The 26,671-nt window shown below is 41.0% G+C and overlaps 2 protein-coding genes and 5 non-coding genes across 26 annotated transcripts in view; all 7 read left to right on the forward strand.

Moving 5' to 3' along the window:
* Window positions 1–2,857, forward strand: part of LOC106584321 (oxysterol-binding protein-related protein 9) — a 38,417-nt gene extending 35,560 nt beyond the window's left edge. For both annotated transcript variants that reach the window (XM_045706022.1, XM_045706023.1), the window contains one exon: window positions 822–2,857. In XM_045706022.1, the coding sequence (XP_045561978.1) occupies window positions 822–896 (75 nt within the window). In that variant the 3' untranslated portion in view covers window positions 897–2,857. The remainder of the gene's footprint in view (window positions 1–821) is intronic.
* Window positions 2,858–6,992: 4,135 nt separating this feature from the next.
* On the forward strand, window positions 6,993–25,385 carry LOC106584322 (torsin-3A). Of its 19 annotated transcripts, XM_045706060.1 has the most exons (20): window positions 6,994–7,163; window positions 7,883–7,926; window positions 8,133–8,155; window positions 8,341–8,386; window positions 8,570–8,610; window positions 8,788–8,853; window positions 9,040–9,089; window positions 9,241–9,295; window positions 9,459–9,500; window positions 9,674–11,258; window positions 11,683–11,782; window positions 12,010–12,095; window positions 13,432–13,589; window positions 15,352–15,383; window positions 15,557–15,636; window positions 23,214–23,336; window positions 23,442–23,707; window positions 24,003–24,178; window positions 24,293–24,417; window positions 24,630–25,385. In XM_045706060.1, exons 12-20 carry the CDS (start codon window positions 12,092–12,094, stop codon window positions 24,875–24,877), a joined length of 1,212 nt encoding a protein of 403 aa, XP_045562016.1. In that variant the 5' UTR covers window positions 6,994–7,163; window positions 7,883–7,926; window positions 8,133–8,155; window positions 8,341–8,386; window positions 8,570–8,610; window positions 8,788–8,853; window positions 9,040–9,089; window positions 9,241–9,295; window positions 9,459–9,500; window positions 9,674–11,258; window positions 11,683–11,782; window positions 12,010–12,091; the 3' UTR covers window positions 24,878–25,385. The 19 variants fall into 19 exon arrangements, with proteins under 19 accessions (XP_045562017.1, XP_045562015.1, XP_014024935.2 ...); XM_045706061.1 differs by having other exon boundaries at window positions 6,993–7,163; window positions 8,777–8,853; window positions 11,683–12,095; XM_045706059.1 differs by lacking the exon at window positions 11,683–11,782 and having other exon boundaries at window positions 6,993–7,163; window positions 9,674–11,627.
* Window positions 7,702–7,782, forward strand: LOC123729978 (small nucleolar RNA SNORD74). The gene has a single exon (XR_006761672.1). It is a non-coding gene; the product is annotated as a small nucleolar RNA SNORD74 (small nucleolar RNA).
* Window positions 8,193–8,272, forward strand: LOC123729964 (small nucleolar RNA SNORD79). The gene has a single exon (XR_006761659.1). It is a non-coding gene; the product is annotated as a small nucleolar RNA SNORD79 (small nucleolar RNA).
* Window positions 8,645–8,728, forward strand: LOC123729979 (small nucleolar RNA snR60/Z15/Z230/Z193/J17). The gene has a single exon (XR_006761673.1). It is a non-coding gene; the product is annotated as a small nucleolar RNA snR60/Z15/Z230/Z193/J17 (small nucleolar RNA).
* LOC123729985 (small nucleolar RNA SNORD78) lies at window positions 9,333–9,395 on the forward strand. The gene has a single exon (XR_006761679.1). It is a non-coding gene; the product is annotated as a small nucleolar RNA SNORD78 (small nucleolar RNA).
* Window positions 9,535–9,606, forward strand: LOC123729976 (small nucleolar RNA SNORD47). Its single transcript, XR_006761670.1, has one exon. It is a non-coding gene; the product is annotated as a small nucleolar RNA SNORD47 (small nucleolar RNA).
* Window positions 25,386–26,671: the final 1,286 nt, after the last annotated feature.

Genomic DNA, 26,671 nt, shown 5'->3' on the forward strand with positions numbered 1-26,671 from the left:
CAACTGCCCCACCTTCTTGTTCGCTCTCTGTTCATCATAGACGCCTCAAACAACTTTCTAAAGACTGTTGACATCTAGTGGAAGCCTTATGACATCTAGTGGAAGCCTTAGGAAGTGCAAAATGAACCCTAAGTCACTGTGTTCGATAGGCAATGACTTGAAAGGACTACAAGCACCAGAATTCTCACTTCCGGGTTAGATTTTTCTCAGGTTTTTGCCTGCCATATGAGTTCTGTTATACTCACAGACATCATTCAAACAGTTTTAGAAACTTCAGAGTGTTTTCTAGTTCCTGGGCCCGAGTAGTAGGCCGTTTAATTTGGGTACGTTTTTCATCCGGCCGTGAAAATACTGCCCCCTACCCTAGAGAGGTTAAACTAAATCCCTGAGCGGTTTTCTTCCTCTACGGCAACTAAGTTAGGGAGGACGCCTGTATCTTTGTAGTGCCTGTATGTATTGATACACCATCCAAAGTGTAATTGATAACTTCACCATGCTCAAAGGGATATTTAATGTCTGTTTTTTTTACCCATCTACCAATAGGTAGGTGCCCTTCTTTGCGTGGCATTGAAAACCTCCCTGGTCTTTGTGGTTGAATCTGTGTTTGAAATTCACTGCTCGACTGAGGGACCTTACAGATAATTGTATGTGTGGGGTAAAAAAAAAAATCACAATTAAATCCATTTTAAATTCAGGCTGTAACCCAACAAAATGTGGAAACGTCAAGGGGTGTGAGTACTTTCTGAAGGCGCTGTGACTTTTGGATTTTTATAAGCAGTATTGTAGTCCCCACTGATTGTCTCCATGTTTCCTCCCTGTAGTTGTTCCATGAGGATGGGGAGTGCTGGGTCTACGATGAGCCTCTACTGAAAAGAACTGGATCACAGAGGCACTGAGGCCAAAGATGCAGATCTTGGAGTCTTAATAAGAACTCTTTTGCAAACCACTTCTTATCCAAGCCTTGGAATGACTGATGATTGAACATGATCACAGCTTTGCATTTTCAAAGTTAAAATTTAATGAAATCAAGAAGAAACATCTACAACGTAAAAAATAATAACCGTTGTTTTGCCAACCCCACATCCTCCACCTCTCCATCCCCTGAACGACTAAAAAAAGCATGAAAAAACAGTACCAATGCCCTTTGGCTACACAAACAAGTCTGGCAGGAGGATCCCTCGAGGGTCTGTTCTTTTCCTCGAGGGGGCGGGTGTTTTGATCGAACAAACCTCGAAAAACAGCGTTCTGTATCTCAGGGAAGCTGGTGACTGAGGACTGAATGGTGTACTTCCAGGAGTTAGACGGCCTTATGGTGGAATCACAAGGGGGACAACTTGGCTTGCCAACAACTAGCTACAGCTGTTTATATATAGATACTTATGATGAATATATATTCTCTTTTTTTTATTTTATTTCTCTTTCTTTCTGGCAGTAGTAAATATTTGAGGATATGAAACTATATGGCAATACATCAGGAATCATTCCTTTTCCTTTCTACATTCGTGCCCTCTCAAGTTCTTTGACATTCTCTCCCCATGTACTAACTCCATCTAGTGCAGGGGTGTCAAACTCGTTTTGCCCCGGGGGCCGCATTGAAAATGTGTTATTTCCTCACCGTCATTTTGTTTTGAATTTCCGATGCTCCCTGACTTGTCTGGCTTTCATTTTGGTGATTTATTAGCGAGCTGGACACAGTCAAAGAACTGTGAATGTAGGTCCATTTATCATTTCAACACAGTTTAGATTTTATTTTTGTAATTTTAAAGTATATTGAGGTTGTTCCCCCCCAATGCTAACACCTATGGGCCGGATTGGACTACCACGCGGGCCAGATGTTTGACACCCCCGGACTAGTGTATGTTTATCTGCTCAAAATGACCAGAAGAGGGACCCAAGAAGTCTGCATTTGCAAGATAGACAAAGGTGGAGTCGAGGAAGAGGACTTGTCCACCATGTTTATTATTTTCCCTTGTGGCATTTATGAACAAATGTATGTCTTTTGATTTGTTTTTCAGATGATTGGGTAACATGCTAAAATATTCCAAAACATGCATCCTTTTTGCAACAATGCATTAAATGAGAGTAGCGCTTTAATGAGAGTAGGTTTTATTGAGTGCTAAATTTGGTTGAGGGTACAAAATGTAATACCAGGTTAGATTATGTCCAGTGGTGGTGTTAAATATCAGAGAATAATTGTCTTGTTTCTGCCTTGAATCGAAAGGTTCATTCCCCATTCATTGCCACATCATTTTAAACTAAATAAGCAGATGTTTGGATAAGTACCTAAAAGAAAATCTCGATCTTTCACTTGAGCATATGAATGATATGACTGTGGATATTCTTCAGCGAACCCATTATGTGAAATATTGTCAGCTAAAGACAGATCTATTCATTTTCCCCTCAGAAGACGTTTTATCAGTAAGTAAGGCCAGGTAATACAGTACATGAATTGACATTTTGGTTATTGGAAAGGAATTGTGACCAAAACCATTTTGTAGCGATAGAGCACATTCCTGCTGAATACACGCACGCAATGATTGCCTGTGGTGAAAAACTCTACATTTCGGTTAAGTGAACTTGTTAAGGTGGAGTACCATCCTTTTATCTCTAAAGTAGTTAAATACTGTATCTTCTAGTATAATAGTATTTACAGAGGTTACAAACTCAAGCCATTTTTTTTCTTCATGTTATGTCTTTGTAAATTTAATATTGAATCAAGGCCTTGCCATACATTTCAGTATTGCTTCAAAAGAGCAATCGGAACAAAATGTATTTTTTATTTCCTTTGAATCATAACCATTGATTGTATTAGATTTTCATGTTTATTGATGCATAATATTAAATCTCCATGAGTTTATCGCTGTGTTGTTTGACATCCTTCATTGAAAAAGCTTGTGGCTGAAGCAGTATAAGTATACATTATAGTAATGAAACTCAAACTGCATTATTATATCTGATATGATTGAAAGTAAATTATACTCATTTATAGTATTTGAGTATCTATTCAGATTATAAGTGATATGAAATTAGCTGTTCTGCGACTAAAGCCTTGTTCACACTGCAGGCCTTAATGCTCAAATCAGTTTTGTACTACTGACTGTCCAAACAGCAAGTTATAAGTGACCAAATTGGATTGGTGCGTGTTCAGACAGCAGTCATTTGCTGACATAGCTACGCTAGTTACCATAGTAACGACGGGTGTTTGCACAATGGTGTAGGCTGATTGCTGGTGGTGCTCGTGCTTCCTATCACTCAGAAGTTATGTCGCAAGCTGAGGTGATAATGCCTGCCATGGATATTTCCCAGTTGCCTTGAATGTTCAAATCATAGTGTAAGAACACTTTTTTTTAAAGCCTCAATGGATAAGAAGATCCAACTTAATTTTTGTCTAGCCACAACAGTCGACTAGCTAGCTTGGTAGCTGTTTAGCTTTATAGCACATTCACTGATTTGTTTGTAAACAATTAAGCTACCACATGCTATTGTCAAACTGTCAACAGAGTAGCTAGCAAGCAAAAAGATATGCCAAATAATAGTCCAAAAACCACTTGCAGGCAAATAAATCAGATTTGACCATTCAGACACAAGTCACAGGAATCAGATTTGTATCTGACTTCAAACCACCTACGAAGGTGGTTTGAAATGTGGCTTGAAATATCCGATTGCTTTTTGGCTGTTCAGACTGCAGGAAAAAGACCAGATGCTTTCACATCAGTGCAGGTGGATGAAATACGGAGGAATCCACTCTACTATTGAAATGCACCCATGCGTGGAAAAACATGCAGGTGTATCATAGCCACTTTATAGAGCACATTATTTATAGTGCATATTAATAAATATTATTTGCTTGTATCCATCGCAATTTGTGGACGTGGTTTGGTCTTGATCAGATTAAAATGCAGCAGAGCGTGTGTATTTTTTGTCAGAAAATAAATGTTGGCTAAACTTCTCAAGAGTTCTCTGGTTCTGCTTTAATTTACCAAATTTTTACTGGGTTTTACACAAATGTTCTCGTTTTTTTGTGCAACCCATGCATCATTGGTACGACCCAGTAGCCAATGAGAATAGAGAGAAATAGCAACGCCGCCATGGTTCGTTTTTGGATAAACGCCGAAAATAAGGTCTGCTGTAAACACAGGTTTAGGAGATCTTATACGTTTTGTCCTGTAAGATAACTAATGAAAATTAACGTCACTTTTTGTGAATTTTGAAGAATTCATGTAATTTAAAAAAATCCAAAACATTATTTCCCCATTAATTTGTACAATAGCTGAACGAACCACGGGTAACTCGTTTCCGTGTTTTAGGACTACAAGCTGACGAGCTCTCGTGCTAAAACAGATCCCACGTTTTCATTGGTTGAGGCGCATTCCACCACGCTCTACACAAGACAGAGGAAGAGGCGAAGCAAGAGCGATAACTCCCCCCAAAATCAGTCTTAAACAACAGGTGGCGTTTTTAACAGCTCATCCATGCGAGTAGTTTTTGTGTGGAGGTCAATACTGTGTCTAATTTGGTCAACAAAGTAATGCTTATTTGCATCGTGAGGTTTATTTAATCGAATAGACGTTTTGTAACGCTTAGGTTGTTACGAGTGTACTGATTTAAGGACACGTGACATCCCGGAAATGTTGAGAAAAAAAACACTTTATATCGGAGTTGTGCCTGTTATTGCTATCCGGAATCCTTGGGATGTTCCTACCCTAACCGTAACCCTTAAATAACCTGTACCGTAACCATTTTAAACGTCAGTGTGAGTAGGGACGCCCCAAGAATTTCTGAATAGCAAGGACGATTGTGGTTGTTCACCAGTGGCGGTTCTAGACCATTTCAACTGGGGGGACCAAGCTGGGGCCAGTTGTACTTTTAGAGGGGCCAGTTACATTAGACGTTATTGTTGTCATATCGTTTTGCATGTGGTACGATACTGTTGTGTTCCGCCTAAAGCCGTCCCTCTAGAAAATGTGTGGGTTAAATTAGTGTTCCGCGTTGCCACTGTCTAATAACGGATGTAAAAAAAGAACGATAGCAAAAATGTGTTATGTAAAAATGATTTCATACTCCACATTTAGGGGGGCCACAAGGGGGTCTAAAAATGTTGTCACAGGGGCACTGAACCGCTAGTGTTGTTCACACGCTTATCTGCCCTTATCTGCCCTACAATGGTCCCACCTGATCTTGCTTTTTGTTTTCTTTAACAAGATCAGCTTAAAAAAAAACATATATCTGTTTATTTTCTCTTTCATGAGTTACAGACATTTGTTTTACATCATAATTGTGTTGAAAAAATACAATATATTCCACATAGGGTAAAAAATTTTGCTGATTGCCTTCCTTTTTATTTACGGCAATTATTGTCATTGTTAGAGCGGCCAATCTCTGGTCAATATAATGGAACATGTTTTATTTTATTTAACCTTTATTTAACTAGGAAAAGCCCATTGAGCCCAGTCTCTTTTTCAAGGGAGAGCTGGCAAAGAGGACAGCAACAATCAATACATTACAGAATTAAAACATAGAACAATACAATACAACAACATGATCCAGCCTAAAAAAAGCATTTACACTCCCCTGTAACAGAATGTCCCAGTGGCACTAACATATCTAGATGAAGCATGGATTGCAGACTATTCCATGGCTCTGGTGCACAGGACGAGAAGGCAGTCTTGCCTAATACTGTAAATGTCCTGGGGACTTTAAGTAGCAACCACCTAGCAGACCGGGTATGGTAACTGCTGCTGGTGAAGGAGACCAGACTACAGAGGTAAAGAGGGAAAGTTTAACCAAAAGGGCTTCGTAGATGAACACATATAAATGTAGCCCAAAAATGCGAAGATAACCTGCCTAAATGACGTTGGTAGCCATGAAGTGCTTTGAACGGCTGGTCATGGCTCACATCAACACCATCATCCCGGAAACCCTAGAGTAGACCCACTTGGTCCCCTCCTGTACTCCCTGTTCACCCACGTCTTCGTGGCCAAGCACGACTCCAACACCATCATTTAATTTGCTGACGACACAACAGTGGTATGTATGCCTGATCACCGACAACGATGAGACAGCCTATAGGGAGGAGTCTAGGTCCAAAAGGCTCCTTAACAGCTAGGACTGCTGAACAATTTATCAAATGGCCACCCTGACTATTTGTTTTTACACTGCTGCTATTCGCTCTTTATTATCTATGCATAGTCACTTTATCCCTACCTACATGTACAAATTACCTCGACAAACCTGTACCCCTGCACATTGACTCGGTACTGGTACCCCCTGTATATAGCGTAGTTATTATTATGTAATCTTATTGTGTTACTTTTTATAATATTTTTTACATTAGTTTATTTAGCAAATATTTTCTTAATTCTATTTCTTGAACTGCATTGTTGGTTAAGGGCTTGTAAGTAAGCATTTCACTGTAAGCTCTACTACACCTGTTGTACCTGGCGCATGTGACAAAAACTATTTGATTTTATTTCTGCGCATATAAAGTGAGGTCCAACCCAGCATTTGGTACAAGGTGCAATGGTGGGTGTGATTTGGCATTTGTAATAAAGCGCAAAAATGCATGATAAACAGAGTCCAGTCTCTGTAAGAAAGAGGCGGCTGCATACAGCAAGTCACCATAAACAATTACAGAGAGAAAAGTGGCCTGAACAAGCTTATTTCTATCCATAAGCGGGAAGCAAGCCTTATTACGAAAATAAAACCCCAGTTTCAATGTAATATTCCTCACATGATTATCCATATGAACTTTAAAGGTCAACTTGTCATCCAGCTTTTGGAAATTAACGTCTACAATTGACAATTGTAGTATTTTGCTAACCCTAGTCCTTTTCCTAACCTAATTTCCCTTACCTGCTGCGTACATTCCCCTAACCTACTACGAAAAATCAAATCTGATGTTAATTTGACAAAAATTTGATTAATTCTAGCCTTCGACAGTTTGGAAAGCCTGCGCAAATGAACAAAGTGTGGTGGGTGGGTTCAACCCGCCCCCAGCCAACCGTTCCGTGTGCCGCCGCGAGGGGCTTCCAAAAAAAATCGTGTTTGGCCAATCACAGAAGAAGATACTGACTTTTCCCATAAACCAATGCGAATGACATTCCATATAAATTCAGCCTCCACCGTTTGGTCAGTCTCCTTCTCCTCTCCGATCCTGAAGAAAGGTAACATATTTGTCTTGCAGTTTGTAGTCGAAGGTTATGTATTTGAAGCACATGCTTCCAGTCATGTATCAATTTGTTTTTGCCGTCATAGTTGATTAGTTATGTCTGGTAAATGTGTCACTCTTGCGAAAGGACCTCGCTAGATCGTGTTATGCTCGCTAGCCTTAGTTAGCAGGCTTAACTCGACCACGTGTCGCAAACAAGTTTTCTCCTTTTTCACTCTAGCAGAACAATCTTCTAGGACATTGTTACCTTACTCCAGTCCTAGAGTACCCACACCCAACAGCACGCTTTGTTGTAGCTCTGGGGAAAAAAACACCAGATTCAATTAATTGAGGGCCTGATTAGTTGGGGGGGGGTACTCGAGGATCGCGTTAAGAACCAGGAAACATTTAAACTCAAGTGCACGTTTTTATATTAACTACAGTTAAGGATTATCACAAGACTCAATGCAATGGAGTTAATTTTAGAACTGAGTGTAAGTGTCCTTAACTTGCTGTTTGGACAATCAACGAGTACCCCCGGCAAGCTGGGCCTCCCTTTCTTATATGATGAAATAAGTGTTGGTAGGGACATCTGAGTTAAATTGATGAAACGCCAACCATTCTGACTTAAAACATACTTAATTACTTCGTGGCACTATTACTGTCCTAGTTATTCAATCGCGGTTTTATCATAGGACAGTTTTTGCAGATCTGAGCTGTTTGGTTGTTTCGCAGGTATTGCTGAGAAGCAAAGCACAAGTTGGAGGACTCAAAATGAGGTATGCATGATTATCAGTGTTACGCAACATCCACGTGTTAAATCGAAGAATTTGAGCCATGTGCCACTGATGACCCCATTTGCTACTCTTGATCTGTTTGGATGATGAATCTGCAACCACCAATTGCATGTTCTGAGGCACAGCACGTGGTTTGACGTAGCTGTTAAGGTATTTTGAAGTTTAACTTTAAATTTATTCGTTTACAGCTGCGGACAAGTTGTGGCATTGGGTATGTTTCATGTTTCTCATAGCGTTTCAGTGTTTTGAACTGTAAATGATGACTGTTAAAAAAACATTGGGAATCTCTCTGAAAAATAATGAAAGAAATGTTTTTACTGATGCAGTGCAGCTGCTTTCAATGAAGCCAGTCTAGTCTCCTTGGCAAAAAATAATAAATGTTTTACTTATCTGCAGATGGCCTACTCTGTGGGAATGCCAATATTCTGAACTTGATGCCACGGTAAGCTACTACACTTTGCACTCAACCAACATGAGCAATGATGCTTTATCATGTGATACAATGAATTCATAGTTCAGCGGTTGCACCATGAAGAATAAGGAGCGAACAGCAAAGCTGCTATCTGTATCCATTTCAGTAGGTTCACTCACTGCATGAAGTTCATGTGACCTTTCGATTTTTCAGAAGCCAATGGAAATGAGTCATGTGATGAACTTTGACAAAAGGTGGGTTGATTTGTTTAATTAAGGCTGTTAATACTTGATACAATGATGACAGCATAGTTCAGCTGATACTCTATGATGAATACTCAGCATTGTCTTTCGCTCCTATCTGATGTATCCTTAATTTCAAAGCATATAGATCATTTTTTTGCCTATACAACACTGACAGTGTCTTTACAGAGCCTTCTGACCTCATGCTATGATGGGATGCTGGAGTCTCAAGTGTAGCTTGGCTGTTGATCTAGGGTAAGTTACTAAGTTTACATATGAAATGAAGGTCAATGGCATAGTGCAATCTGAAAGGATGACAATGAATCAGGTCTCTGATCTCTTTGAGGACAATTGTTACACACACTGATTAGATTGTGGTTCTTTCATTTTCTGGGTTTGGAAACCTTGAGCATTTTGATAAAAAGTCGTATTTCTATTCAGACCCGGTCGATGCAGAACAAGGATCTGGTGTGGCAAGAAGGATGACTGAAGTGAGTTACACACAACCTCTTTTGACGTTACAACTGTAAAGGATGACTTTGCATTGTCTGCTATGGTTGAGGACATTGTTACACGAAGTTAAAATTGACTCAATTGCATTTTGAGTCGTGGTCATTGTGATAATCCTTCACTTATTTGCAGCTGCAGTGGATACTGGCATGAAGGATTGGAACTAATGTGGAGCTGTCCCTGTCAGGTTGGTATACATAGATTTGGGTAATCTGCTTAACTGGTTTCAGTGATGCTTACAAATGTCTGACCTGAATTTTTATGTGGACATTACCTGAACTGAGGAACCTGGAAGTGTATTGCATTGCCCATGATCGTAATTTGTCTCAATTAACTTAATCTCTCTCTAGGTGGCCAGTGGTTTCACAACTGCCAGTGTAGCTAAGACTTAGGTGAGTTTATGTAATGTGCAGTTGCCCTTATCTCAACCTATGATGAAGAGATTCTGCCAAATGATTTTTCTGATTATACCCTACCGTTCCATTTATATCTGAGGTTGTAAAATGGCATTACTGAGTTTGTGGTTGTGTATGCATTTTGCTTAGTTCTCTTTGCCATTCCTCAGAAATGATGTCGGAGATCAAGAGATGCGATGGGAGATGTCCATGATTTCAGACTACATTTTCATCCTGTGAGATTACTGGTTTCCACTATCAATAAAATTTGAAGTTATCCCTGTCTCGATTATAATTTGTTTACAAACTATTGGTCAATGTCATGGTAGTAGGTAAGATCGTGTTTTATTGGACAGCTTAGTGATTGCATAATTTGAATATGATTTATTACAATCGTTGGACTGCAGATTGAGAGCTAGATCAAATATAGTTTGAAATTAACCGAGTCACTAGGGTTAGACTTAACGCCACAAAAAGACGGAAACGCACATTCAAAATATAGGTGTATTTTCAAGGAGAGTGATAACTGAAAGTTGTGCCAAGGCGCAAACGTCGTAATTCTGTTGCAGGGGTAGCATTTTTGAAATTGCAGCAATAACTTCAGCAGTAGCAAGGTAAGTCAACGTTAGCTAATTTGCTACTTATCATACAGTGGGCGGGCGTATAAAGTAGACAAGGAATTGACTAGCGCATAAAGCACCCACGCTACCGGTGGCTAAACTGCCGTCGATTCCATTTAATTTGAAGGCTTGGTGTTAGGAATGAAGTCTTAGATTTTACTGAGGTAACCATAGCTAACCCATTACTCTGGATACATTCCATGTTACATAGGCGTGAGTAGCTAGCTCATTACATACTGTAGATTTCTCATGGCGATTAGCTTGCTGCTTTTGAAATTGGGCTCCCGAGTGGCGCAGCGGTGCTAGAAGCCTCTGCATAACCTGGTTCGGTTCCAGGCTTTCTCTCAACCGGCCGTGATTGGGAGTCCCATAGCGCGGCGCACAATTGGCCCAGCGTCGTTAGGGGTAGGCCGTCATTGACAAGAATAACTGACTATGCTGGTAATGGACCAAACAGCTAGTTTAGCTAATCACGCAAGGACGTATGTTTGCTAGAACATGGATGAGCAGACTAATAGCCTTTGCATGAATTAATGTACTCTACAGTACTGCATGTGTTCTCAACAGAGCTAGAACCGAAATTATTTGACAACCGTGTTGAACGGAGTCATTCCCAGTCTGACATTGGAATTTTGAGTGACGTGCTGAGTTGAATTTGGCCCATGGGTGGTACTATTTTCCGCCAAAAGTTTAGCCCCCCCCCCCAAAAAAGAAGAATCATAAGATTTAAACACCAGGAAATCGGCTCCCAAGTTATTTTTATTGCCAAAATCTGTTAAAGTATTCCCATACGTAAGAGGTACCTGATCGTATACAAATGAAAGCAAGGTTTGAATGATTATATAAGTCAAACATCTGTTCAGTCTTCTTGCGGTCAATTTGCAGTCTACAAATTATTTGTAATTAAATGTCGCCCCTTTTCTATTTAGATGTTCTCTTCACTAGGATGGTGATACAGGGGGGGAGTCCAGGCAGCCCAACAAATCCGGTGAAACAATTACATTTACGCTGTGCTTTTTGGTTCGTCAACTTCACGTTTAATTTTTCTAAGTAACGCTCGCATTCTACACATGGTGTATTTTTTTGGTTGAGAGGTTAGGCATGCTCGACATGGCCTTCCAGGATGCAATCAAAGGTACTAGATCTACGAACTCTTACTCCTGACACAATGCCAGTTTTTCCTCAGATTAAGGTTTTTTGTCAAGTATGTCCATTTTCTTTTTTTACCATTGCCCTCAGTTGAGATGACTCCACCACCCTAGCGTCCTCGGTGTAGCTCTTCCTTTTGATAAAGGTTGTTGCGTCAGAAGATCCTTTAGCATAGTTATGCTCAGAACCCATGTGGACCAACACCCTCTCGCATGCCTTGCAGTCATGGAGGATTGGCTTTTTCTGCACCTCATGTGCAAGCCATCCGTTTATATCGCTCAGGATCTCATCCTTCAAACAATCACCATCTGCAGCCCCTTCGGCAGTGTTTATCTGTATTGGGTAAATAATATTTGTGAGTAATACAAACACCTCTTTTTTAAAGTTGTTTACCGTTGTAATTGCTGTAGGGCCACTGTCTGAAGCAGTGGGAAGATGCAACTGGCCATGCCCGGTGGAGGATCCTCTGAGTTGGCCCGCATCATTAGGATTTAGCCGGAAGCAAGAGTGGTAGGATAAGTGGTGTCTTTGCCGTGGACAAGTAGGTCGTCATCTCGATCGGTCTGGCAGTTTGTGTTACTTGCACAAATGAGGATGTTCGCAATTGAAGCACTTAAGTGCAACAGAAAACAATTTGGCAGAGGGGGTGAAAAAAAAATACATATGAAACATTAGGATGAACGTTTGAAATACCCTCTGATCTTTCATCTCATTTCCTTTTATGTTGTCATGTGAAGGTGAATGCATGAGATTAAGAGGAAGGCCCAAGAAAACATGGCAGAGAACATTGGAGACTGAGCACCAACAAAAACTAGCACAATGGGTGAGTGATTTAATGTAGAGGGCTGCGGGTCCTGACCGATCATTGCCAAGTACTACATGTATTGGACCGTGGTTGGGTTTGGGACCTCTAATTAAATGTAAGACTCATGATTACCCTACATGAACAAAAATATTACATTACAACTCATAACTTACCTCTAAACTGTCCTGATTAAGTTTGGCTGTGCACAGACATTTTAAAGCATTTTCCTCTGCCTCAGTTGTTATTTTTAGGACACTCTGTAGGGTTAGTTTGAAGACTTGCTGGCATGGTAGAGTAGTTCCTGACCTAAAAATACATTGGTTTATATTTTGGTTGTACCTTAAGGTTGCTGGTACCTTAATTGGGGAGGACTGACTTGTGGTAATGGTTGGATCGAAATAAGTGAAATGGTATCAAATACATCAAACACATAGTTTCCATGTGTTCGATGCCATTCCATTTGTTCCGTTCCAGCCATTATTATGAGCCGTCCTCCCCTCAGCAGCCTCCACTGGTCAAATAGTGTGTGTAGTGGTCAAAATGGGAGTCCAAATAGTCCTGCATTACATGAGTAATATTATCTTGGTTTCTTCAAAGCGTGTCAGTGAGTGGGTCCTAGTCTAGTTTGAGGTGGAAGAAGCATGGCATATTTAATGTATTCGTTTTAAATCAACTTAAATATCCATGTTTCAATCCATTGTATTGCTTCCCGAAGGAAATCCAGCTTGAAGCTGTTCTCTTGTCTGACAGCCCTCCATGGATTTCTATCCCAGCAAGATCTAGAAGGAAAAAGCATGTTGGTCTGATAGTGATTTCTATGTGCAAGGTTTTCAACTGTGTAATACACCCTGTCCTGATTGCATTTACATTTGATTGAACATACCTTGACTTCAGAACGTCAAACAGCTTGTTCATTTTTTTCAGTAACTGGGCTGTGCATTCCACCTCCTTAGGCAGTTAGCCTAGCTGCATCATAGTTTGCATCCCTTAAGTAAAGTATTCATTAGTACTACTTCTTTTAATGCCAACATTTATTAATATTTCTATAGTTATGTGGCGCAGCGGTCACTGCATCTCAGTGCAATAGGTGTCACTACCGTCCCTGGTTTGAATCCAGGCTGTATCACATCCGGCCGTGATTGGAAGTCCCATAGGGCGGCTGGGGTAGGCCGTCATTGTAAATAAGAATTTGTTCATAACTGACATGCCTAGTTATATAATTTTTATATATAAATATTTTTAAAGTGCAGTATTTTCAAGCAATAACAGGTTAGTGTAGTGTCTTGAATGTAAAAAGTGTATGAATTTGTAAATTATTGTAGATATTTATGTTGCTTTACTTCGTTACCTGCAGAGACTATGTGGCTAAACACCTGTGTTGCCAGCTTCACTCGCATGTTTGTGAAGGGTGGCAGATTGGGTTTGTCCGTCAGCTTTGGTGACATCCTGATTGTGTGCCATCTTGTAAAACAACACCAGATGGTCCCAAATTCTTTCATCGTCTCTGATCTGGTGAGTTAAAAGGAATGACAGTCCATTTTTATTCTTAAAGAATTATATTTTATATTTTCCATTTAATAATCTTTGAATCTACCTTTATCCCATGATGCTTGAAGTTGTTCCGCACTGATTTGATCATGTTTTCAACATCAAAGATGATGGGGATTTTGTGGTCTTCAACTGTGATGCAGTGTGCACCGTCAGTGTGGTCCTCAGCATTTAGACTTGCCCCAAGGAGTTTCATAGACTTCATATTACAGGGTGACTGGTCACACACAACATTGATGACCTGTCGCATTTAAAGTAATTACTGTAAATTCCAAATATATAGTAGTGATGAAACTGAAAGTGGACTAATGTGTATAGACATTGTTACTTAGTCGGTCCTATGCTTTTTAGTCTCTTTATTGCCTCAGCCACAATATCAGCAGTCTCTTGGGCTGGCATTGCCGATTTAGCCAGGAAATAGCCAAATGGCTGCGTGGGAGATGTCGACAAGGCAGGGGTAAGTGAATTAAGTGTCTTGAGAGTGGAATTTTAGGAATGTTAAACAGTAGTCCTGTATTGTCTGATAGCTCAGGTTTCCATTTCGATGTTACTCTCCTAATCATAACAACCATTGCCTGGTTGCAACATCTCCCTTGATGGTTAAGCCGTCAATTACGTCCCTTTCGCGATGGTAATCTAGATGTTTTTATTTCATTTCATCAAACATTAGGGACACATTTCTTTCTTTCTGTTCTCATTATTCTGACCAGGAGTAACATCTCGTCGAGGAATTCGGGCTTTAAAATAATAATTAATACCATCTTTTAGATTATTTCTGAAAACATGCAGTCTAACAAATTAATCCTCTTGTAAGAGCAAAATGCAATATTTATTCTTACAGAATAGAAACCAATGGTGCGGATAAGGTAGCGATGGAGGGCACATTTTTTTTCTGCCGAAATCTGTAAGTGGAAGGACGGTGGTGGTACAGCTGTATTACAAGTTGTTTTATCTTCACAGAGAACCTCTGCCCTTTCTTATTTGTCTGTACACTGCACTGTAGTTTGAAGAAGTCCTTTTAGATGTGGAGGTAGCGACTCCATGGCCTCCAACATTGGATCTTGTTTTGTTCTACAAATTATAGAGGATAAATGCATGATGAAATCACCCTAATTGTATAATCAATCCTAATGTTGTACTTGGTTTTGATGGCTTTTAGTCTTGCGGATTTTGACAGCTTATTTTCCAGGAGCCGTATTCTCTTAAAAAACGAAGCATCTGTTTTGATATTTTTGTTTCAATGTGTGTGCAATTATTCACTGTGCGTGTAGTTATTATTATTATACTATAGACCTCTCAATTGGATGATGGCCTCCTCCCGCATGACATCTGTGCTACATGCTGCTTGCTTTGACACCTGAGCTTCCTGTATGCTCATAAGGACGCCTTCTTCTGTCACCTGAGCCTCCTCCTGTATGCTTGTGAGGATGCCTCCTGGTACCTCTGTCACTTAACAGACCACCTCCTGCAGACCACCTGAACTAAATTCAGCATCTGCTGCTTCCTCTGCTGGAGCTGGGTCTACGCTCTCCTTCACTTTCTTGTTCTCGCTGTCTGTCTCACCTAAAACTCCTACATCTGCTTCCCTGTCCTCTCCTTCAAAAATAGGCCATTCAAGACTTTAAACCTGTTGTATTAATGTAAAACAATAATGATGCATCTTTAATCGCTACGTATTTTGTAGTTGGCTTACTTCTATTTCTACAACGCTGTGCATCTGTTGCAGGTTGAGGGGGTGGATTCATGCAATTTATTCTGGTAGGTACTGCCTCGGAGGACAGTGTCTTCTGTGAACCCTGTTGAAAGAGACATTTTTACCAGAAAAGTATTGACTGAAATGTATTTTTATTGACAAAGATAGTAGCTGTACCTTAATCAGAATAAAACTCTTCAAATTGCTCCTCGCACACAGAATAACCCCCTTTCTTCAGGTCCTCGAAAGACTTCTGCAGACTGATGTCCCTACACCTGATGTTTCTCAGCCACATCTTCCACCTGAGTAATTGCAAAAGTGTGTAAGGTTTAATCTCACATTTTATGAATACATTTGTTTTGGGAATGACATGCTTTACTTTACTGACTTTATTGTCCCCATGGGGGCATTTTGTTGCAGTGTCATGTACATGTTTAAATACAAAACAAATTGAAAATACAACTTTCATAACAGTTACATACCAATAAAAAGAGACTAGCCTGCTGGCCTTACTGGGCCGATAGGAACATTAGCCCGAGCTATTTAGGAGGGATATCACACCTGGCACAAATTGTCTAGTTCTGTTTTTCCTGCTGAGGGGTGCCCTATACCTGCGCCCAGAGGGGATTAGTTCAAAGTCCGGGTACAGGGGATGGCTTGGGTCTAAAATGATTTTGTGAGCCTTGCGGAGGACCTAACCTTAAAGATCTCATCCAGGCCTGTCTGTTTGACTCCAAGCACCTTGCTTTAATTTTAGATTTTTTTTAACCAGGTAGGCCAGTTGAGAACTAGTTCTCATTTACGACTGCGACCTGGCCAAGATAAAGCAAAGCAGTGTGACACAAACAACACAGAGTAACACATGGGATAAACAAACGTACAGTCAATAACACAATAGAAAAGTCTATATACAGTGTGTGCAAATGTAAGATTAGGGAGGTAAGGCAATAAATAGGCCATAGTGGCAAAATAATTACAATTTAGCATTAACATTGGGGTGATAGATGTGCAGATGATGAATGTGCAAGTAGAGATACTGGGGTGCAAAAGAGCAAAAATAAGTAACAATATGGTGATGAGGTAGTTGGATGGGTTATTTACAGATGGGCTATGTACAGGTGCAGTGATCTGTGAGCTGCTCTGTCAGCTGGTGCTTAAATTTAGAGAGGGAGATATGAGTATCCAGCTTCAGTGATTTTTGCAATTCATTCCAGTCATTGGCAGCAGAGAACTGGAAGGAAAGGCGGCCAAAGGGGGTGTTGGCTTTGGGGGTGACCAGTGAAATATACCTGCTGGGGCGCGTGCTACGAGTGGGTGCTGCTATGGTGGCCAGTGAGCTGAGATAAGGCGGGGCTTTACCTAGCAACGACTTATAGATGACCTTGAGCCAGTGGGTTTGGCGACAAATATGTAGCGAGGGCCAGCCAACGAGAGCATACAGGTTGCAGTGGTGGGAAGTATACGGGACTTTGGTGACAAAACGGATGGCACTGTGATAGACTGCATCCAATTTGCTGAGTAGAGTGTTGGAGGCTATTTTGTAAATGACATCGCCCAAAGTCAAGTATCGGTAGGATAGTCAGTACTATACTGACAGTCAGTATAGTACAGTCAACATTAAAAGATCCCAGCTTTTTGAGAAATTAGTCTGTTGACTTTTTGTAGATCTGGTTTGTACATTTACTCCACTGAAGCTTATTGTCCAAGAGGACACCCAGATATTTGTATTCCTCTACAATCTCTGTTCTGACCTCTGATAGATGTTGCAGAGGTAGGTGGTGTACACTTCCTGAAGTCTATGCACATCTCTTTGGTCTTGTTGGTATTGAGGACCAAGTGTGATTTGTCACAACACCCTACAAAGTCATGTAGGACCAGAGCTGCTGTCCTCAAATACCTTCCACATAGTACAGTCAAAACAGCCCTGGTGACGAGTGATACTGTTGTCCTTCCAGATCTGGACAGTTTTAACTGGGGGTTTCTCCCTCCAGGAGCTGACAGTAGGTTGGCCTGAGGTAGACAACATTGTGGTCTGATGTCCCCAGGGGAGGTCTGGTGGTGGCAGAGAACACATCTGCTATTGTCCCATAGCACAAATCAAGTCTTATTTTTCCTGGTGTGAAATTTGACATACTGGTGGCATGTGCGCAGGACTTTGTGTAAAGTACAGTTGTTAAAATCCCCTAAAATTGGGATGCATCGGGGAGATGGATTCCAGTTTCTGTGACGGATTATAAATAATCTCTGGTGCCTTTATTATATTATCTTTTGATTGAATGTACACAACAGTAACAAACAATTGGGGGGAACTCACGGAGCAGATAATAGGGTCGCAGTGACACAGAAAGCAGTTCAATGTCGGGGGTACAGAGTCTCTCTTACCAGGATCGATTTATAGCACTGGTCCCTGGCAAGCAGACAGACGCCCCCGCCGTGATGTTTCCCTGTGACGGTCAGATCCGGTCCGCTCTGACCAGAGACGGCCAGCTCCACTTCCCTGTCTGGGACTCTGTCATCTAGCCAAGTCTCAGTAAACGCCAACAAACAGGCCTCCCGGTATTTGTGTTGGAAGTGCAGATTCGCTGACAGCTCATCCGCTTTCCCCCTCAGTGACTGGACATTGATCAGCAAGGTGGTGGGTCAGGGAAGTTGGTTCTTCAATTTTTTTTAATCTGTCTGATTCCCCAGCGTTTTCATTTGGGTTTGTAATCCACTCGCAGACAATCGGGGATTAGATGGGCCATTGTGATATCCATCGCGTTTGTGTTTTAGTTGCATTATAGTACCAACTCCCTACTGTATTGGATTCCGCTGCCAGCAGCATTTTCAGAATTTAGTCCCTTTGTAGCGGGTATGTACACAATCAACAACATCAGTCCAACACCCCACCACTGTAAATCCATCGTTGAAGGATGGTAGATTGTTTGTAAATGAAGTGTTCAAATTAAAAACATAAAAGAATGCCACACCAAACATCACACACACTGCGGGATGCAACAGAGCCACGCCCCCTGGTTTGTTTCCCATTTTATGAAAATATGACGGACTCTTCTCTGGAGCCCTGCAAGAGTAGCTTCTACCCTTTCAAGGAGCAGAAGAGGCCTCAGCAGTTTCTGGGAATCTACATCAGTTGTGTTTTAACCTCTTCTCTGGGACTCCCAGCCATTGTTTGTGTATATACTGTATAGGCCGGTGTTTAGTTTAAAGTTTTTATTGTTGTGTTCTCAATCCTTGTTCTCTTATACCTCTACACACTATACTTAAATAGTCCTTTAGAGGCTCGTGAGTCTGAGGACACCTCCTGTCACCGGAACCTCCTGCAGACCACCTGAACTACATTTGGCATCATCTGCTGGAGTTGAGTCTATGCTCATGGTCTCCTGTTCTCTTTCTCACCTCTACTCTAGTTTCTGCTGGATGTTGGTCTATGCTCATGGTCTCCTGTTCTCTTTCTCACCTCTACTCTAGTTTCTGCTGGAGTTGAGTCTATGCTCATGGTCTCCTGTTCTTTCTCACCTCTACTCTAGTTTCTGCTGGATGTTGGTCTATGCTCATGGTCTCCTTTTCTTTCTCACCTCTAGTTTCTTCTGGATGTTGGTCTATGCTCATGGTCTCCTGTTCTTTCTCACCTCTACTCTAGTTTCTTCTGGATGTTGGTCTATGCTCATGGTCTCCTGTTCTTTCTCACCTCTACTCTAGTTTCTGCTGGATGTTGGTCTATGCTTAAGGTCTCCTGTTTTATAGTTAATTTAGTAGTGTAGTGGTTGTTATAACTTCTGTGGTAATTTATTGTAATTTGTAGATAAGTTTATGGTTCTATCCCTGTTATTCACCCTGATTGTTTTTAATAGTACTCTACAGTTCATTTAAACAGCAGCCATGTTGTTTTTTCTCTCTGTTTGTGTAAGAGGAGTGTGATGTAGACTCCAGAAGTCATAGGAAAGGCAGCCTTTCTTGCTACTCCTATGACCAGTGCCCAAATGAGGCCCTTACATTCTTACTGATCGTGTCCTGCTATACACTACCGGTCAAAAGTTTTAGAACACCTACTCATTCAAGGGTTTTTCTTTATTTTTACTATTTTCTACGCTGTAGAATAATCGTTAAGACATCAAAACTATGAAATAACGCATATGGAATCATGTAGTAACCAAAAAAGTGTTTAACAAATCAAAATATATTTTATATTTGAGATTACTTAAGAGGTACTTAATGGTGTTCTACAGCTCGATATATATTACTTTGCAATGACCCAGTGTCACAAATGATGGCTTCTATTAATTGTGTTACAAACTCTGGGATAGCCTTGGATGTAATATAGCTGGACACATTGGTAAACTAAAGTTAGCTAGCCGTGCTGCCTCATGCTAGTTGTGTTAAACCCAGCTATAGCTTTGTCTCATTACTGGTAGCTAACATGTTTTATCTATCTGTGACCATTGCTTTGGTGATTGATTCGATGGGTAGTCATGGATACAACACACTACTGATTACACAGCCAACGTCAACGACATATCCCTCACCATGCAATAATTGCTCCTTATTATTTATTACATACCTTTCAACGTCTGTTGGAAACTGGGAAAAAGTGTTCCTCGCTTCTGGACAGAATTGCAGCCGAATGCTACACATAGCCTCATCTTTGTATCTTCGTAATAATTGCAGTAGTTAGCTGTGTCTTTGACAACAAACACATGACATTCCAACTCTACAATTTCATAATCAAGCTGGAATTTAGCTTTGCATAATGATTCGTTTTTTATATTGCTTCCCCTCCTAAACAAAATCGCAGAGAACATTTTACAGTAAACAAGGTATTTATTGATGACATGTTTCATTACCGTGAAAAAAGTTGATTCACAGGAGTACTAGTAACGGCAAAACGTTCAAAGACATCGATTTCTAGCTATTTAAGCCAAGTACCTGTTATTTGTTTTACTTTTTGTGATTTGTAAATTAGCTAGCCAGCTAGATATCTTGGGACACTACCGCCAAGAAGAGGATGAAGACCATTTGTGCCTTAACGCATATGCATGACGTTCATTAGGAAAACTATCTAGTGCACTCGTCCTAAACAAAGTAATCTCTATAAACGATTAGGTAAATCAAGTCTACCAAACTTAGTGCACTCTGTTTGTTATGGATTATAGTTTAGGAAACAGAAAACTCCATGGCGATCAAATGCTTCATTGATGAGAACATTAGCAGAATGTCGGCCAAAATCCATCTAGCTCCATCTTCTCCCACTGTCGGCCACGGGGCTTCCTCTCACTACCATATTTGGTAGTGAGAGGGAACGCCAACAGGATGCTTCACATTTATACATCCATTGAAATATATATTTTATTATTCATACATGTATTATTGAATATGCACAGAACGTTATAAACTCGTGGTTGGTTTCACGAGCTGAATTAAAATATGCATGTTTCCATATGCACAAAGCTTTTCTCCTTTGGTGCACATTTGTTTAAATCTCTCTTAGTGAGCATTTCTCCTTGGCCAGAGAATCCATCCAGCTGATGGGTGTGGCATGTCAAAAAGCTGATTTAAACGGCATGATCATTACACGTGCACTTTGTTCTTGGGACAAAAGGCCACTCTAAAATGTGTAGTTTTGTCACAGCACAATGCCACGTGTCTCAAGTTGAGGGAGAGTGCAATTGGCATGCTGACTGCAGGAATGCCCACCGAGCTGTTGTCAGATAAATGTAATGTTAATAACATAAACTGCTTCCAATGTCGTTCTAGAGAATTCGTCAGTACGCCCAATTGGTCTCACCACCGCAGACGACATGTTGGCCAGCGGTTTGCAGATAAGTGCCCCGCGTTGGGGGTAAATCTGACCAACAGGTACATATGTGGTTTCCCAGTCATGTGAAATCAATAGATCAGAACATAATGCATTTATTTCAATTTACTTTCCTAATATTAACTCAGTAAAATCTTTGAAATTGTTGCGTTTATATTTTTGGTTCAGTATAACTTAAATACCCCATGAGCTTCAACTGTCGTACCCCATCAAAAACTCAATATTCTTGGTTTAGTCGTTTGTACATGTAAAAAAATTGCCTCAAATGTTAACACTATAATCTTTTATCATGGATAGTCCATCCTTGCATGGCTCAGTCTATGAATTTAAGTGTTTATATTTTTACAGCCACATCCCTCAATTTAACGGAACGGTTGCGGGGAAATGCTTTGTTTCAATTGCCGACTGGTCATATGTATCTATTGTATTGCCTCAATAACCTGACCCTAATTGAGTTATCAAACGTATGGCAGGGCTGTGAACATGCATAGTATATATTAACACTTGATGGTACTTATACAACATATAGAAACATGCATTAATGTACTGTCTTTGCATTGTACAATTGTTTTGGACTGACTGGAGCGTATATGCAGTGTTGCCAACTCCTCAGTAAGGAAAGTAGCTAGAATTCGCTAAATGACGTCATCACATAATTTGCATAATTGTCCATGTGAATGTAATTGTGATGGACGCTGTGGGAGAGGAATAACGTCGTGGGAGAGACAAAAAGTGAGTAAAAAACACCCTGAACTTTCTTCTGTCGATTCTTGTTTTTTTATGTCACAATTCCAACCCTCCTCCTTTATCCGGGCTTGTGACCGGCAAAAGTGACCCGAAAGAGAGACTCTGGCGGAGTTACTTAGTTTTTTATTTTAGTTTTCTTCGTTTGGTTTTTAACCATATGGTCCACTTTGGAGCCTACAACAAGTCACAGTAAAACATGAACAATCTAAATGGACCAAAAAGAGACAATAGAAAACTGTCAATGTCAATGTGAGAAAATTATGGTAACTAGTCTGGCCCTAATTCAGGTTAATTGGGTTTAAAAAAAATATATAAGCCAGGGCGGGATCAGCCAGCAGCGGCTTCATTTGCAGTCTGGATCCGGAGGGGTGGACATCTCCTGCTCTGACTGGGCCGCCTGTGAGGGCTTTGGGACGGGCACGGCAGCACCCGCTGCTCGTTGGGAAGAGTAAAAACCGATAGGTGCTTTCACGTCAGAGTCTCCAATAACACCAGAAAAAGTCGCAAGATTTGTCACTAGTCGCTTTTTTTTTTTAAATGTGTCGCTAGAGGGGTCTGAATACTCGCTAAATATTGCTTCAGAGTTGGCAACACTGCCTGCATGGCTTTTATCAGGGTGAATCCTCGTGACTCATAATTTGTAAGGATATGACGTCGCAATCTGGAGAGCGTTTCCTGTGTTTTACCATGAATACATTTTCCAGGACTGCCTGCTTGCATCGTAGGCCGGTGGAGAGGTTTGAATAGGTAGAATCGAAGATCGCCGCTTTCAGATAACCGCAAATATACGACATCACTGATGTTCCTCTACCAACTGTTGCCCTTCCTTTGGGCTGTGTCTGCAAATGCAGATTTCTTTCAATTTGACACTATTTCAAATGCATCTACGTATTATTTCAATTATCTTTATTGTAATCTATGGGAAGGGGAGTGTCAACCTAATCAAGATGATACGACTCAGCAAGGTGAGGTATTATTTCCTGAAAGGTGTATTTTCTTTTCATTAGAAATATTAAAATTGGGAGACACTTCTCTCGACAGTCTGGGGTGTAGTTAGGATCAGAAACACCTGCACTGGAGCTTGTAGTTATCACTGTCGACATTTTTGCGTGGTATAAATTCGTTTTTACATAGGTCTATTTCTATTACAATGCAGAGGCAGTGAGCAACAATGATTTAGAAAATGTTGATGAAAAAGCATAATTATTTATGAACCAGCTTTTTCCTTGCACAACTTGTGTTGAGCAGAAATTATAGTGTTCAATTTATTGCAACAGCTATGTGTATAATATATATTAGATATTTACACTGTATTACATTTGTGTGCTCTTTTCAGTACCTACGAGAGACCTGTGGGCAGGATTTCCTCAGGACTACATCCGTTTGCTGTCACAGTGGTATTGCAGCCTGGGACAGTGCTGTGAATCAGGGGATTGCCGGATAATAAATAATATTACAGGTATGAAGTCATATTGAACGGATATTATCATTCATGTATGTTCCACCAGGTATGTCATTTTTGTGTAGTCCTCATTTTGTCTGGGTTTGACATTATTTCCCCCAGGTTTGGCTAGTGATCTACAGCTAAAGCTTCATGGGCAGCACCTTGCTCAATCAGTGGTTTTGAAAGCTGTGCAGGGCTTCATCAGTAACCCTGAATCCAATAAGCCATTGACCCTCTCCTTTCATGGCTGGTCTGGCACCGGCAAGAACTTTGTGGCCCGGATTGTAGCTGACAACATGTACCGGGATGGAGTGAAGAGCGAGTGTGTGCGTCTTTTCATCGCCCCATTCCACTTCCCCCATGCCAGACTGGTGGACACGTACAAGGTGAGCCTAGCTGGCACAGACATGACTCCTCTCTGCCAGGAACATGTGCAGAACTTAACTACTTTATGTTGTCAATATCACTATCTCTATTTGAAAAGGATAATGCCGCAATTGATTCGATGACACAACTTGATCGAGACCAGAATAGGAGTTAAAAATATATAGTTAGTTGAAATTCAGCAAATTATAATAACATGTAGAGGAATTCATGTGCATTTTAATATCTTGAATATATTGCACACCAGATATGGCAGAGAGAGAGATTTTTGTGCTCACCATAGAGCTCTTTTTCCAGGGCCAGCTCAGAGAAGCTATCCGGGACATGGTGCTTCGTTGCCCACAGACACTTTTCATCTTTGATGAGGCTGAGAAACTGCATCCGGGCCTTATAGATGCCATCAAGCCCTATATGGACCATTATGACAATGTGGATGGGGTCAGCTACAGGAGAGCTGTCTTCTTATTCCTCAGGTTAGCCTACACACCCTTCCAATTCTTGCAAGGACTCTTCCACTAACTGTCCAAGTCATGGCTAAATGTCTGAGATTTTCCTCTCACCAAGATGTTTTGTAATATTTCCTTTAGTAATATTGGTGGGACAACCATCAACGATGTGGCCTTGGACTTTTGGCACTCAGGGCAGAACAGAGAGGACATTGGGATGGAGGACTTGGAACACCGGCTTCGTGCTGAAGCTATGGAATCTCAAGGTACCAACAAGTGGCTTTACAATCACTCACACAAATTTTCAGCATATACTGTATGTTATCACAGGCAAGATTGAAGATGCTACACTACACTGTGAACACCCAAACTCAGTTTTCAGACAGATTAGAAGTGGCTTAACATTTTGAATTCTGTAACATTTAAGTGCCACTGCAACATGGTCAATTGTGGATTTACCAATTTGTCTGCTTTCCAGGAGGCTTTGCACAGAGTGAGCTGATGTCAGGCCATCTTATTGACTTCTTTGTGCCCTTCCTACCTCTGGAGTACCGTCATGTCAAGCTCTGTGCCCGTGATGCCTATGCAGCGCGGGGTCTGGAGCCAGACGAGGGAACACTGGACGAAGTGGCAAAGGCCATGCTATATGTACCCAAGGAGGAGAGGCTGTTCTCTGCCCAAGGCTGCAAATCCATACCACAGAGGATCAATTTCTTCCTCCCCTAAACAGACTAATGCAACCCAGAAAACACACAGTATTTTAGCAAAAAGGGAAAAATAATGATCTGATGACATATTGAACATTATTGCAATGTGGTATGCCCACGCCTCACCCTACACTGCCAAGAAGCAAGCATAGGGCATCTGTCTCTTAAGATTATATCTGATAACCAAATAAGATATTTTACTAGTGTTAATTTTAAACTTTGATTTTTTTTCCCTGCTCATTAGACTACTTTTATGCACTTATTTTTTTTGTAAATATTTTTTTATATTTTTTTTTAGGTCAAGCTCAGGTCAACTCTGTAATATTTGCATGTATATATTTATAGTGCATTCGGAAAGTATTCAGACCCCTTGACTTTTTCCACATTTTGTTACAGCCTTATTCTAAAATGGATTAAATTGTCCCCCCCATTAATCTATACACCATAATGACAAAGCAAAATGTTTTTATTCTTATTTTAGCAAAAAATAAACTGAAATGACATTTACATAAGTATTCAGACCCTTTACTCAGTACTTTGTTGAAGCACCTTTGGCAGCGAATACAGCCTTGAGTCTTCTTGGGTATGACGCTACAAGCTTGGCACACCTGTTTTTGGGGAGTTTCTCCCATTTGTTCTCTGCAGATCCTCTCTGTCAGGTTGTTCGACCTGTACGCTCTCGTTGGCTGGCCCTCGCTTCATACTCGTTGCCAAACCCACTGGCCCCAGGTCATCTACAAGACCCTGCTAGGTAAAGTCCCACCTTAACTCAGCTCACTGGTCACCAAAGCAGCACTTACCTGTAGCACGCGCTCCAGCAGCTATATCTCTCTGGTCACCCCCAAAGCCAATTCCTCCTTGGCCGCCTTTCCTTCCAGTTCTCTGCTGCCAATGACTGGAACGAACTGCAAAAATCACTAAAGCTGTTGACTCTTACCTCCCTCACTAGCTTTAAGCACCAGCTGTCAGAGCAGCTCACATATCACTGCACCTGTACATAGCCCATCTATAATTTAGCCCAAACAACTGCCCCTTCCTCTACTGTATTTATTTATTTTGCACCCCATTATTTCTACTTTGCACTTTCTTCCACTGCGAATCCACCATTCCAGTGTTTTACTTGCTATATTGTATTTACTTTGCCACCATGGCCTTTTTTTGCCTTTACCTCCCTTATCTCACCACATTTGCTCACATTGTATATAGTCTTATTTTTCTACTGTATTATTGACTGTTTTACTCCATGTGTAACTCTGTTGTATGTGTCGAACTGCTTTGCTTTATCTTGGCAAGGTCGCAATTGTAAATGAGAACTTGTTCTCAACTTGGTTAAATAAAAAGGTTGGATGGGGAGCGTCGCTGCACAGCTATTTTCAGGTCTCCAGAGATGTTTGATATGGTTCTAGTCCAGGCTCTGGCTGGGCCACTCAAGGACTGTGAGACTTGTCCCGAAGTCACTCCTGCGTTGTCTTGGCTGTGTGCTTAGAGTCGTTGTCCTGTTGGAAGGTGAACCTTTGCCCCAGTCTAAGGTCCTTAGTGCTCTGGAGCAGATTTTCATCAAGGATCTCTCTGTACTTTGCTCCGTTCATCTTTCCCCTGACTAGTCTCCCAGTCCCTGCCACTGAAAAACATCCCCACAGCATGATGCTGCCACCACCATGCTTCACCGTAGGGATGGTGTCAGGTTTCCTCCAGATGTGACGCTTGGCATTCAGGCCAAAAGAGTTCAATCTTGGTTTTATCCGACCAGAGGTTAGGTTCTTTGGGCAAACTCCAAGCGGGCTGTCATGTGCCTTTTATTGATGAGTGGCTT

Source organism: Salmo salar, chromosome ssa23 (genome assembly GCF_905237065.1).
Source record: "Salmo salar chromosome ssa23, Ssal_v3.1, whole genome shotgun sequence".
In the NCBI taxonomy this organism is placed as follows: Eukaryota; Metazoa; Chordata; class Actinopteri; order Salmoniformes; family Salmonidae; genus Salmo; species Salmo salar.

Bases quoted from the DNA above. Each gene is read 5' to 3' on its own strand.
- LOC106584322 (XM_045706061.1), top strand. The intron at 23,337-23,441 runs GTATGAAGTCAT...TATTTCCCCCAG, and splicing joins GATAATAAATAATATTACAG to GTTTGGCTAGTGATCTACAG. The intron at 23,708-24,002 runs GTGAGCCTAGCT...CTCTTTTTCCAG, and splicing joins GACTGGTGGACACGTACAAG to GGCCAGCTCAGAGAAGCTAT.